Source organism: Dendropsophus ebraccatus, chromosome 6 (assembly GCF_027789765.1).
Source record: "Dendropsophus ebraccatus isolate aDenEbr1 chromosome 6, aDenEbr1.pat, whole genome shotgun sequence".
Lineage (NCBI taxonomy): Eukaryota > Metazoa > Chordata > Amphibia > Anura > Hylidae > Dendropsophus > Dendropsophus ebraccatus.
Genome location: NC_091459.1, coordinates 105,083,108 through 105,095,869, shown reverse-complemented (window position 1 = coordinate 105,095,869; position 12,762 = coordinate 105,083,108). Strand labels below are relative to the sequence as shown.

General features: G+C 44.8%; 1 protein-coding gene across 5 annotated transcripts in view; it reads left to right on the top strand.

Moving 5' to 3' along the window:
- YEATS2 (YEATS domain containing 2) overlaps nucleotides 1-5,812 on the top strand; it is a 46,538-nt gene extending 40,726 nt beyond the window's left edge. For all 5 annotated transcript variants that reach the window (XM_069975527.1, XM_069975526.1, XM_069975528.1 and 2 more), the window contains 4 exons: nucleotides 983-1,206; nucleotides 2,735-2,809; nucleotides 3,429-3,502; nucleotides 5,569-5,812. In XM_069975527.1, the coding sequence (XP_069831628.1) occupies nucleotides 983-1,206; nucleotides 2,735-2,809; nucleotides 3,429-3,502; nucleotides 5,569-5,692 (497 nt within the window). In that variant the 3' untranslated portion in view covers nucleotides 5,693-5,812. The remainder of the gene's footprint in view (nucleotides 1-982; nucleotides 1,207-2,734; nucleotides 2,810-3,428; nucleotides 3,503-5,568) is intronic.
- The last annotated feature ends 6,950 nt before the right edge of the window (nucleotides 5,813-12,762 follow it).

The window sequence follows — 12,762 nt, the reverse complement described above, 5'->3', positions numbered from 1 at the left end:
CTTCTCCTGCATCTCATGTGGCACCTTCTATGAGAGACGCTCTGTCCTCTCTCTCCTTTATTTGACGCTTAGGCCTCTATGCGCCATGAAACATTTTCCAGTCTCTCCCGTCATGGTTGTATTTGCCTTTATTCTGTTCTACCTCAGAGTAAGTCCCTGCCGCCTGTGGTCGCCTACTTGGCTGGGCATCTGCTTTTTTCCCCACATCTAGCATACTAGTTCTGTTGGACTCAATGTTATCATGTTGCTGGCTTACAGGATGAACACAACCCACTCTGTCTGCCGTGCAGCACATTGCTCCAGGGACTAGACACTCTTTTCCTTTGCTGCGGACCTGTAGGAGTTTTCTCTGATGCATTAAGCATCAACCCTTGCTCTCTTCATTGTTGAAGGTTGTGTTGGTGCTATTTTGCGCCTTCTCACCAAGCTCCTTGTATAGCAGTTATCTTTCCCACCCCATGGACGTCCCATGGTATCTGTGTCCCCCAATAAGACGCACGAGAAAAGAGGATTTTTTACTCACCGTAAAATCTTTCTCGTAGTCTTCATTGGAGGACACAGCACCCACCCATTTTCTTTTGGATTTTTTCTCGGTATGGTAGTTTTCTCCATTTTGGTGTTATTCCTACTTTCCTACTTTACCTGTTCTTGACTTCTCCTACTGCTTTGGTACAAACTGGTTTAGCTCAGTGCCTGTGGGCAGATATATCCTGCTCAGGAGGAGTCACTTCCTTTGTTTCTCTTAGTGTCAGCGCCTCCTATTGGCAGAAGCCTATACCCATGGTATCTGTGTCCCCCAATGAAGACTGAGAAAGAGATTTTACGGTGAGTAAAAAATCCTCTTTTTCCAGGCTTCAGAGCAGGCTTTCTCCTAATTGTGATACAGTAATGTCACAGCATAACACTGTTACATCATTGGTGCACAGTCAAGGAACATGTGAAATTGAAGTCCAGGTATTAATGTACTGCCTTTCTTTTTCAGCTTTGCCCTCCTCTTATTCCTCCTCTGAAGCCCTTTGCAGAAAAGTGGAGGAGCTAGAAAAAGTTCTTAAAAAAGAGAAAGAAGTGGAAGAAGACGTTGATATCCTCAACATTGGGGTAGAACAGAAACCTCAGATTAAAAAGGAAAAAGAAGAGGGAGATGATGTCAAATTTTACTTGACTCCAAGCCTGTCGTGTGAGTTTGTCAGAGATGCAGCACAAGAGGTGAGGATTTAAGAAGTTAGGAAATTGTATGGAGATCTGTTTAACGTTGAACTGAATTTTAACTAGAATGAAGAGCTCTATTGTGTGGTTGCCCCCCTCTAAGACACCCTGTTTCCATATGTTTTATTAGCAGGGCCGATTCTGGGGTTTCTGCCGCCTGAGGCAAACCTCAGGCGGCCGCCCCGAGTGATGGCCGACATGCACCCCACCCCCCTCTTCCTCCCCCCCCCCCCCCCCCCCCGCAGCCAGCCACGCACCTGTCCCACGCCGCAGCCGGCCCGCGCTCTCCGCTGTCTCCACATCCCGTCAGGTCCCGCGACGTCACCCTGCAGCTGTCACGGACCTCCAGGCTGTGGTGAGTGAGTGGGGTGATCGGGTCGACCCGATCACCCCAGCGCGTCCCCCACCGACCCCGGGCACTCACCACAGCCTGGAGGTCCGTGACAGCTGTAGGGTGACATCGCGGGACCTGACGGGATGTGGAGAGCGCGGGCGACGGGACAGGTAAGCGTCCGCTGTCATTTTTGTTAAATGATACTAAAAAAAAATTACAGCAGGGGGGACATAATGCCGCCCCCTGCCGGACCGCAAAATCTTCCGCCTGAGGCGGAAGGCTCATTCCGCCTCATGGCAGAAGCGGGCCTGTTTATTAGGACTTATTGTTGTTACATCTGCTCCCTCTATGAGACAGTTTGGGGGTTGTTAATGGCTCTGGATTCTGGGTAATTAATGGTGAAGAGGAGTCCCGAGGGCTAAAGTCAACAGGGTGTGCATGAAAATGGATAGGATGGTATGGGGGAGGAGATGTAGCTAAAACAGTGCAAAAAATACTTTATCTTGTCAGTCTAACAAAGTGCACAGTATAAATGTGTTTTTTATAGTGTTAACAATAAAAGTCATATGTATATATTAGAATACTGTGTAGTTCACGATAATTGTGGACTGCACCTGGACTCCTGCTGTTTAGGAATCAGGTTCAGGAGCATGATCTGAAATGCAACAATCACTAGCAATTGCCAGCAAACTGCTAGTGGTGACTGGCTGATCGACCGTATGATTGATAATCTGATGATCTACGCTTGATTGATAATCTGATGATCTACGCTAGCAAATATTAGTGAATGGCTTGAAAATAGCTCCATGTGGTAGCTGAAATGTTGCTGTCCCTGTGACACTAAAACAAGCTTTGTTTCTTTATACACCCACATTTTGGAGATTGTTCTATGGAGGTATAGGTATAGTCACATTGAAGCTCTGCACCCATTAAATTTACTACAGGGATTTTGTATATTTGTCTGCTGTTCAGGTTCATCTTTGCTGCCAAATGTGAATGCTAAATACAGTATATGGCTACATTCACATATTTCCGGCAGTCTTTCAGTCAGTATTTTTTCAACTAAAATTTCTGTTATAATTTTGGTTAAAAAAAATATTGTGTGTGAACATAGACAATCAGTGTTGTAAATTCATTACAAAACAGTTTTACATATTTTTATTTATTTATTTTTTTAACTCCTTTACTTTGTAGATTGGAGTTTCACTACAACCAGTGGAAGTACACAAAAATGTGTATGCCTCACCTGTAGAAGAAATTATTTTAAAGGTAAATTATTAATAATAATATTATTATTATTATTATTATTATTATTATTATTATTATTATTTCCTACCTATATTAAACTTTGTTAAAAAAAACACCTTTTTTATTCTTTGTGTGTTGTCAAATAAAACCTTCATAGAGACATGAAAATAAAAAAGTACAACAATGCATACTGCATAATACAGAGATATGTAATATTTTAAACTCTAGTACTGCTATAGAAAAAATTAGCTTCTTAGCATACCAGGGTGCACCATCCCACCATAATAAGGTGATCATGGATGGACCCTACACTAGAGCTAGGCCTCCTCTTCTAAGCCTACATATTCTAGACCTGTAGAATTCCAATTTTCCCTGTTTTAATCACCCATGGGGAATTTGAGTGTAAGATCGAAGATTGAGGCCGTCACTCCCTCCACATGTAACGCTGAAACACTGATTGTTATAACAAATGGGGTGGAGCACTGTGCTACTGTGTATGGCTCCATAGACCTACTATAAAGACCAACTACAGCAGCATGAAGACAAAGGGGAGAAGCTCTTCACCCCTTTCACTCTAGTGATTGATGGGGACCTTTTACATACTTATTTCACTTCCATTTTTGTTCCTTCATCTCCTTAGGCTACAGAACAGTTTGTCAGTGACTTACTCCGAGATGCTTTAGCCGTGGCCTATCAGATGACCTCTCGTAAACGGTATGTTACATTTCTATGTATTGTGTCTGTTCATGAGTAAAACACCGTCACATTTCTAAGGTAGGCAGGGACCCTATGGACCAAGTTTGTCGATCACTGGAAGCCACATTTTAGTTGTTAGTTTGTACTGTATTATATTTCTTTAGGTTACAAACCCACTTGGCGGGTCTGCAGCGAGTCTCCATGCTGCGTTTTTGCAGCGAGACTCGCTGCAGATCCCGGCCCTATGCTTTTAATGGCAGACAAACACGCAGCAGGGATGTACATCCCTGCTGCGAGTTTGTCTGCAGCCCTCCCCATTAACCCCCCGGCCGCCGTAGCTGATACTTCACCTGATCCCGGCTCCGGCGGTTCCCGATGTCTTCAGCAAGCCGGAGCGGGGACCAGGTGAAGTATATGCTCTAGCCAGCCGCCCGCAGCCCCGGCCGCCCGATCGCCCCCCCCGCGGGTCCCGCCGGGACCCCGCTCTGAACGGCGCTGATCCCGGCTGACATGTGCAGCCGGGCAGTGCCTCTGTTAGCCGGCGCGGGTCCCGTTGCCGCGCCGACTAATTAAGCACTTCAATGCAGCTGTCAAACCTGACAGCTGCATTGAAGTGCTTTATGCACACTATCCCTGGTGTCTAGTGGGACGGATCTCCCCCCCGCGATGCGATCGCGGGGGGGAGATCCGTTCTTCTGCCCGTGCCGGGCCTCAGCGTCGGAATGACGCTGATCCCGGCTCGGCAATAGATTGCTATGGCCTGCAGCAGGCCATAGTAATCTATGACCGATCTCATGGATCTTTGCTGTGTATATACACAGCATTACTCTCTATGAGAGATCAGTGCTGTCTATATACAAGCCCCCCAGGGGGACTTCTAGTCCATGTAAAAAAAAAAGTAAAAAAGTGTTTTTATTAATAAAAAATCCCTCCCCTAATAAAAGTCCAAATCACCCCCCTTTTCCCATTTTATAAATATAAATTAATAAATAAACAAATAAATAAACATATTTAGTATCGCCGCACACGTAATCGCCCGAACTATTAATTAATCACATTCCTGATCTCGCACGGTAAACGGCGTCAGCGCAAAAAAATTCCAAAGTGCAAAATTGCGCATTTTTGGTCCCATCAAATCCAGAAAAAATTTAATAAAAAGTGATCAAAAAGTCATATATGCGCAATCAAGGTACCGATAGAAAGAACGCATCATGGCGCAAAACACCTGACACAGCCCCATAGACCAAAGGATAAAAGCGCTATAAGCCTGGGAATGGAGCAATTTTAAGGAACGTATATTTGTTAACAACGGTTTGAATTTTTTACAGGCCATCCGATACAATATAAGTTATACATGTTATATATCATAGTAATCGTAACGACTTGAGGAACATGCATAACAAGTCAGTTTTACCATGGGACGAACGGCGTAAATGCAAAACTCCCCGAAATCAAAACAAATTAGTTTTTTTTTTCAATTTGACAGCGCAAATGATTTTTTTCCGGTTTGTACTTTGTAATAAGCGCTCGTATACGTCTCTAGGTGAAAAAATGCAAGCGCTGTTGACTTTTAAACTTAAAATGGAATAAGCAAAAGCGCAAAAACGAAAATTGGCTTTGACCTTAAGGGGTTAATTAACTGAATACAGCACCAAATCTGCACCATCAAATCTGCTGCAGATCTGCTGCAGATCCTGTAGGTGTGAACGCACCCTTATAGTCCCTGTGGTTTGTCAGACACCATATATATAGGGCACACATTGCCAAAATGTTCTTTGTTCTTGTTTGGTTTGTGTATGTCTCTCTCCCAGGGATGGACTTTGTGTCTGTTCTCCATCCCTGTTGTTGTTTTCTGATAAAAGCTCTTTAAAAATTTTTAATAAAATGTGCCCTATATGTTTTCTTTAAATCAATAACACCATCATTTTCCGCTTCTGTGATAGAACAGAGCAACAAAATGGGCTGAATGCAGATATGAATGTGGTCTCCGCGGTCCCAAAGCACCAACCGCTGATTTCTTGTTGATTTCTCCTATAGCGTGTGTATATTGGTCTAATTTTTTTTTTCTTCTTCCTCGAGAACAGAGCACCAAGAGAAATCAGTGTTGCCAACATCCATCAAGCAATTTGCAATATTCCTTTATTTGACTTCCTCACAAGCAGGCACCTGGGGGCTTTACATGTGGATGACCCATTGCCATTAAAATAGAATATTACACAGCAACAAGTAATATTTTTGTAAGGTAGAGGTATATGTTCTTATTTTTCCGTTTTTGTGCTCATGTATGTATGTATATTTGAGGGGCGTTTATTAAAGAGGTAAAATAAACTAACTTCTCTGGTACCTTTCCTGGCTACTGTCATTATTAAGTGGGGCACATATATATAATATATATATTTATTTATTTAATGGTGCTTACTACAGAGGACCCAGAATCCAAGGCTTGATGCAGACTTTATCCCATGAATTCAGGCTATTCCAGAGGCCACAAACCTGGGGAAGTCTACTACTCGATAAGAATGTTTAGAGGCAAGGCATAGTAGAGGTCATGAAAACATGATAGTGCAAGGATAATGTGTAAAGTTGAAAAACAAGCCAAGGGTTTAAGCTATATAACTGGAAAAATTGTGTTTGCTTCATTCTCTAGCTTGACAAAGTCCATTATACACTTCATCTTTTTCAAGATGAACAAATACGGATTATGGAGTTTAATATGTCCATACCATGTAAAGCCCCATCTAATATAAGAATTGTGACAGCTGACCAGTCTGGCTTTGGATAACTTATGAGGAATGTCCAAGGGCCTTATTACACAGAGCAATAATCGGCAGAATCAGGCCGATTATCGCTCTGTGTAATAGAAACAATGATCAGCCGATGAAACAATCATAGTTTAGGGCTGAACAGACATTGCTAACTTTGTCCGTGCAGCCCTTGCTAAATGATAATAGCAGATTGGCGCTCATTTACTTTATTGGTCACGCTGCCATCGGCCCGTCTAATAGGACCCTAAATGTTCCCCTGGTTTTCACTCTTTAGCAACATATGCAGGGATCTGAATTTGGCTGCTATGAACCACCAGGTTGCTATACCTAGGAGTGGTCTTGCTGTGAGTGTATGGGCCAAGATGCACTTGGCAAAACACCAAGGACAAAAGAGGCTCTGGGTACAGAAAGTTTAGGGTTGGCAGAGTTCATTGTCAGTGGGTAGACAATAAGTTAAGACGAATAGCATAGGTTCAGTAGTCCGTAAGTCTGCTGTTTGCATACAGTATGTCTGAATTCAGAGTACAGAACTACAAATGTGGGGACAGTGTTAGGGCCCTATTCCACCGGACGATTATCGTTTAGATTATCGTTAAATCGTTCGAATCTAAACGATAATCGTTCGGTTGAAATGCAGTTAACGATTAAAGACCGAACAAGAAATCGTTGATCGCTTTATAAGACCTGGACCTATTTTTATCGTTGCTTGTTCGCAAAACGTTCTCAAATCGTTCGCATTGAATAAGACATCGTTCGGTCGTTCACAATAGATACGAACGCAATAGCGAAGAAAAAAACAATCGCAATTACGATCATAAGTAACGATTATCGGTTCATGGAAATGAGTGAACGTTTTCAGGTCTTTCGCTATAGTGGTGGTTTGAGATCGTTAACGATTATGCAAACGATAATCGTCCGGTGGAATAGGGCCCTTAGACTAGGGCACCTAGGGACCATCCTACAGTTACTGTACATATTACCTAAGCACTAAACCCAGCCAGGACAGCTGTGGACAGGTTCATATATAGGAAATGCTGCAGATGGTGGTATACAGGAGGGGACACAGCACACATCACCTCTGCAGACCGCTGTGTTGTGTTTCCTTTCCCTCCTCCATGACCTGACATTTGCAGATAGCCGTCAGAAAACCCAGGACCTCAGGCACCACACTGCTAGGCATCTAGGCTCCACTGTCCCTGTACAGCAGGTCAAAGGGATATCAATTCTCCTTAAGGAGAGTCTATCATAGAGACATGGAAACCTAAAGGCCATTCCTGCTCCACTGGGAATTCTGGGAAGAAAGGATATGCAAAATGGCACTCACAGGAAAATGTATCTTCCTGTGTGGCCTCTCATCCCCCTCTAGCAACTTCCTGCAAAGGGGACAGGGCATAGAGAGAGAGAGAGAGACACCTCACTACTGCTTGAGATACTGATACAGAGTGTTATGGTGCGGTTACACAGACAGATTTATCTGACAGGTTTTTTTTAAGCCAAAGCCATGAATGGATTTAAAAAGTGGAGAAATCTGTCTTTCCGTTTATGACCTGTTCTCTGTTTATAGTGTGCTCCTGGCTTTGGCTTCAAAAAATCTGTCAGAAAATCTGTTGGTGTAAACACACCATAATAAACGATCACAAACTAGATAATTTATCATTAACCTGAATTACACAGAATGATAGTTGTTAGTTATGATAATTTACTTCATCTGAACTCTGCAAATGAAGGAACAATGTGGAATTACACTGAACGATTAGTGCACAAATGCAAAAGTAAAGCAAACAATTACCGATGATTTTGGTGTCAGCACCAAACGAACAATTTCTTGTTGGTCGTTTGATTGCTGCTCGCATTTACACAAAGCAATTATTTAAATTTGAACGATGTAACAATAATTTGCACGATAATCATCCTGTGTAATAGGGCCCTTACCTACAGCTCACTGTGTGTCTAAGGGTCCATTTACACAAAGATTATCTGACAAAGATTTGAAGCCAAAGCCAGGAATGGGTTTGAAAAGAGGAGAAATCTCAGGCTTTCCTTTATGACCTGATCTCTGTTTATAGTTTGTTTCTAGCTTTGGCAGATAATCTTTTTGTGTAAATGTACTCTTACTCTAAACTATAAACAGAATATGAATAGGCCGGCAGCAGGGATTTCGACAGCTGGGGCAGAAGTGGGCCCACCCCAGCTCAGGTCCCTGGTGGTCCAGTCTGGGCCTGTGTAGGGATCACTGAAACACAGAATGTGAATGCCTGGAAAATTATTTAGCTTTGCTAGAGAAGTGGTCTAAATGTAAAATAATGCACTTTGTGAGGAGGAATCCTCTATCCAAGTATCCAGTGTCGGACTGGGGTACCTTGGCCCACCAGGGAAATTGATTCTTGGGGCCCACCCAATATATAAAGACATAATCAGCGCCAAACCTTTCACGTTAGTACAGCGACTTTGCATGGAGCTGTGTATGTGACCAGCAATGCTAGTGCACTGCCAGTCACTTATACAGTTGTTACTGATTTATGCAGTTGTGGTAAAACTGCACCACTTATGTAGAAACTTTAATGAAATTCCAACAATATTGCTGTAAAAACACATAAAAAATGTCATGTGTGAACACAGCCTCAGAAGATGAAGGAAAAAATGACCATCTAGTCTGCTCCTCTATTACAATCTCCAGCAGAGGAGACCCATGACGGTTTATTCTAGCCTCACCATAAGGTGTTGGGCTGGAATAAGACTTTAAAGGACCATCATGAAAGGCATATCAGTGGTCAGCGTGTAAACCTGGCTTTAAGATGTAATCTGCCATTTTATACATCTACTAGTAGAAGAGAGAACACCATGCGGCGCACATAGCGTATTACTGCAGAACAAATGTGTGTAAGTGGCTAAACCTGCTGCTCACCTTGGGCGATCATGCTACAAGCCCAACACCGCCAGTCACTTTAGCGGTGGTTTGTACACCTTGATGCCGCTTGCAGCCCTTTCAACGGAACCAGGAGACTTGGTACAATAATTCAGCAGCGAAGACAGCAGCAAAGTAGTCAAAAATCTTGTGACTTTATTCACTCCCTCTTGTGCAATGTTTTGCCTTACTCAGAGCTAAAACGAAACATCGCGCTAGAGGGTGTGAATAAAATCACAAGAATTTTTACTACTTTAGTGCTGATACTGCTGCTGCTCCAGAGGGGGTGTAGTCTGGTGAGGGGGGTATTATCCTACCTATCACTGATACTGCTGCTCCGGAGGGGGTGCAGTCTGGTGAGGGGGGGTATTATCCTACCTATCACTGATATTACTGCTCCGGAGGGGGTGCAGTCTGGTGAGGGGGGGGGGGGCATAATCCTACCTATCACTGATACTGCTGCTGCTCCGGAGGGGGTGCAGTCTGGTGAGGGGGGGTATTATCCTACCTATCACTGATATTACTGCTCCGGAGGGGGTGCAGTCTGGTGAGGGGGGGGGCATAATCCTACCTATCACTGATACTGCTGCTGCTCCGGAGGGGGTGCAGTCTGGTGAGGGGGGGCATAATCCTACCTATCACTGATACTGCTGCTGCTCCGGAGGGGGTGCAGTCTGGTGAGGGGGCATAATCCTACCTATCACTGATACTGCTGCTGCTCCGGAGGGGGTGCAGTCTGGTGAGGGGGCATAATCCTACCTATCACTGATACTACTGCTCCGGAGGGGGTGCAGTCTGGTGAGGGGGGGCATAATCCTACCTATCACTGATACTGCTGCTCCGGAGGGGGTGCAGTCTGGTGAGGGGGGGCATAATCCTACCTATCACTGATACTGCTGCTCCGGAGGGGGTGCAGTCTGGTGAGGGGGGGTATTATCCTACCTATCACTGATATTACTGCTCCGGAGGGGGTGCAGTCTGGTGAGGGGGGGGGGGGGCATAATCCTACCTATCACTGATACTGCTGCTGCTCCGGAGGGGGTGCAGTCTGGTGAGGGGGGGGTATTATCCTACCTATCACTGATATTACTGCTCCGGAGGGGGTGCAGTCTGGTGAGGGGGGGGGCATAATCCTACCTATCACTGATACTGCTGCTGCTCCGGAGGGGGTGCAGTCTGGTGAGGGGGGGCATAATCCTACCTATCACTGATACTGCTGCTGCTCCGGAGGGGGTGCAGTCTGGTGAGGGGGCATAATACTACCTATCACTGATACTGCTGCTGCTCCGGAGGGGGTGCAGTCTGGTGAGGGGGCATAATCCTACCTATCACTGATACTACTGCTCCGGAGGGGGTGCAGTCTGGTGAGGGGGGGCATAATCCTACCTATCACTGATACTGCTGCTCCGGAGGGGGTGCAGTCTGGTGAGGGGGGGCATAATCCTACCTATCACTGATACTGCTGCTCCGGAGGGGATGCAGTCTGGTGAGGGGGGCATAACCCTACCTATTACTGATATTGCTGCCCCAGGGGGGGTGCAGTCTGGTGAGGGGGGGGCATTATCCTACCTATTACTAATACTGCTGCTGCTCCAGAGGGGGTGCAGTCAGATGAGGGGTGCATTATCCTACCTATCACTGATACTACTGCTGCTGCTCCGGAGGTGGTGCAGTCAGATGAGGGGGGCATTATCCTACCTATCACTGATACTACTGCTGCTGCTCCGGAGGGGGTGCAGTCTGGTGAGGGGGGCATAATCCTACCTATCACTGATACTGCTGCTGCTCCGGAGGGGGGCATTATCCCACTTGTGTCTGTGTCTGCTGCTTATATCTTTATTCTTGAGTCGGTACAATAGTTGAGAAGAAGTTCACACTCTGGAGGTCCCAGTTGTGCAGGAGATCCGTGAGGCTTGGGCGCTGATCAGCTGAGTCAGGATTCTCACATCACAGATGATAGGTGTTGTAGTAGACGTAGGAGTAAGACAAATCAATGGATAATGTGTTTCTAAGGGAATCCTCAATAGATCTGATGATCTCATTTGATGAAACACGTCATCTATTGATTAAAGTCTTACTGTTATATCAACTACAACACCTATCATCTGTGATGTGAGAATCCTCAGCTGATCAGAGCCCAAGCCTCACGGATCTCCGGCACAACTGGTCCTCCAAAGTGTGAACTTCTCATCACATACATACAGTATACATATATACACAAATAGACATACTGCAGCCATACACACTGTATACATATATACACAAATAGACATACTGCAGCCATACACACTGTATACATATATACACAAATAGACATACTGCAGCCATACACACTGTATACATATATACACAAATAGACATACTGCAGCCATACACACTGTATACATATATACACAAATAGACATACTGCAGCCATACACACTGTATACATATATACACAAATAGACATACTGCAGACATACACACTGTATACATATATACACAAATAAACATACTGCAGACATACACACTGTATACATATATACACAGACATACTGCAGCCATACATACTGTATACATATATACACAAATAGACATACTGCAGCCATACATACTGTATACATATATACACAAATAGACATACTGCAGCCATACATACTGTATACATATATACACAAATAGACATACTGCAGCCATACATACTGTATACATATATACACAAATAGACATACTGCAGACATACATACAGTATACATATATACACAAATAGACATACTGCAGACATACATACAGTATACATATATACACAAATAGACATACTGCAGACACACAAACTGTATACATATATACACAAATAGACATACATACAGTATACATATATACACAAATAGACATACTGCAGACATACATACTGTATACATATATACACAAATAGACATACTGCAGACACACACACTGTATACATATATACACAAATAGACATACTGCAGACATACATACTGTATACATATATACACAAATAGACATACTGACAGATAGACAAGTATATACACACACACTTACATGTTCAGCAGGGCAGGAGGCTTCAGTCTTCTTGTCTCCATCTTCTCTTCTCCCAGCCGGGCAGCCTGCAGCCTCTCCCCATCTCCTGTGCACCGACTGCACACATAGCAACAGGAGACAGTCACATGATTGCAGAGGGGAGGGGGATGGAGGAGGCCCTGCTGCTGCTGCTCCGGCATCTTGTGACAGGCAGGAAGAGGTCAGCGCTGAGGATGGGAGCAGATGTAAGGGAGTCAGGTGAGCAGGGGGGAGGGGAGGGCCAATGATTATAGAAAGAACGGGCCCTGATGCGGTGCTGAACTCACCCCAGCAGTGTGGGAGCCAGCAGGGGGCCCATTGAGCTCCCGACACTAGGCAGCTTCCAAACGGGAGGCCCCTCTCTGGCTTAGGGGAAGGGCCCTGCAAGAGGGAGGAGGGGGTGGGGCCCACCGGGGGATCCCCCGGCTCCCCGGTGGCCCAGTCCGACCCTGCAAGTATCGTATCAGTAGTTCTGTGTTGGCAAAGACTTCAGAAAAGAAGGCTTTAGGGGCAGTGATTTCTGGTGACCAGTGCACATATCGGGAAAG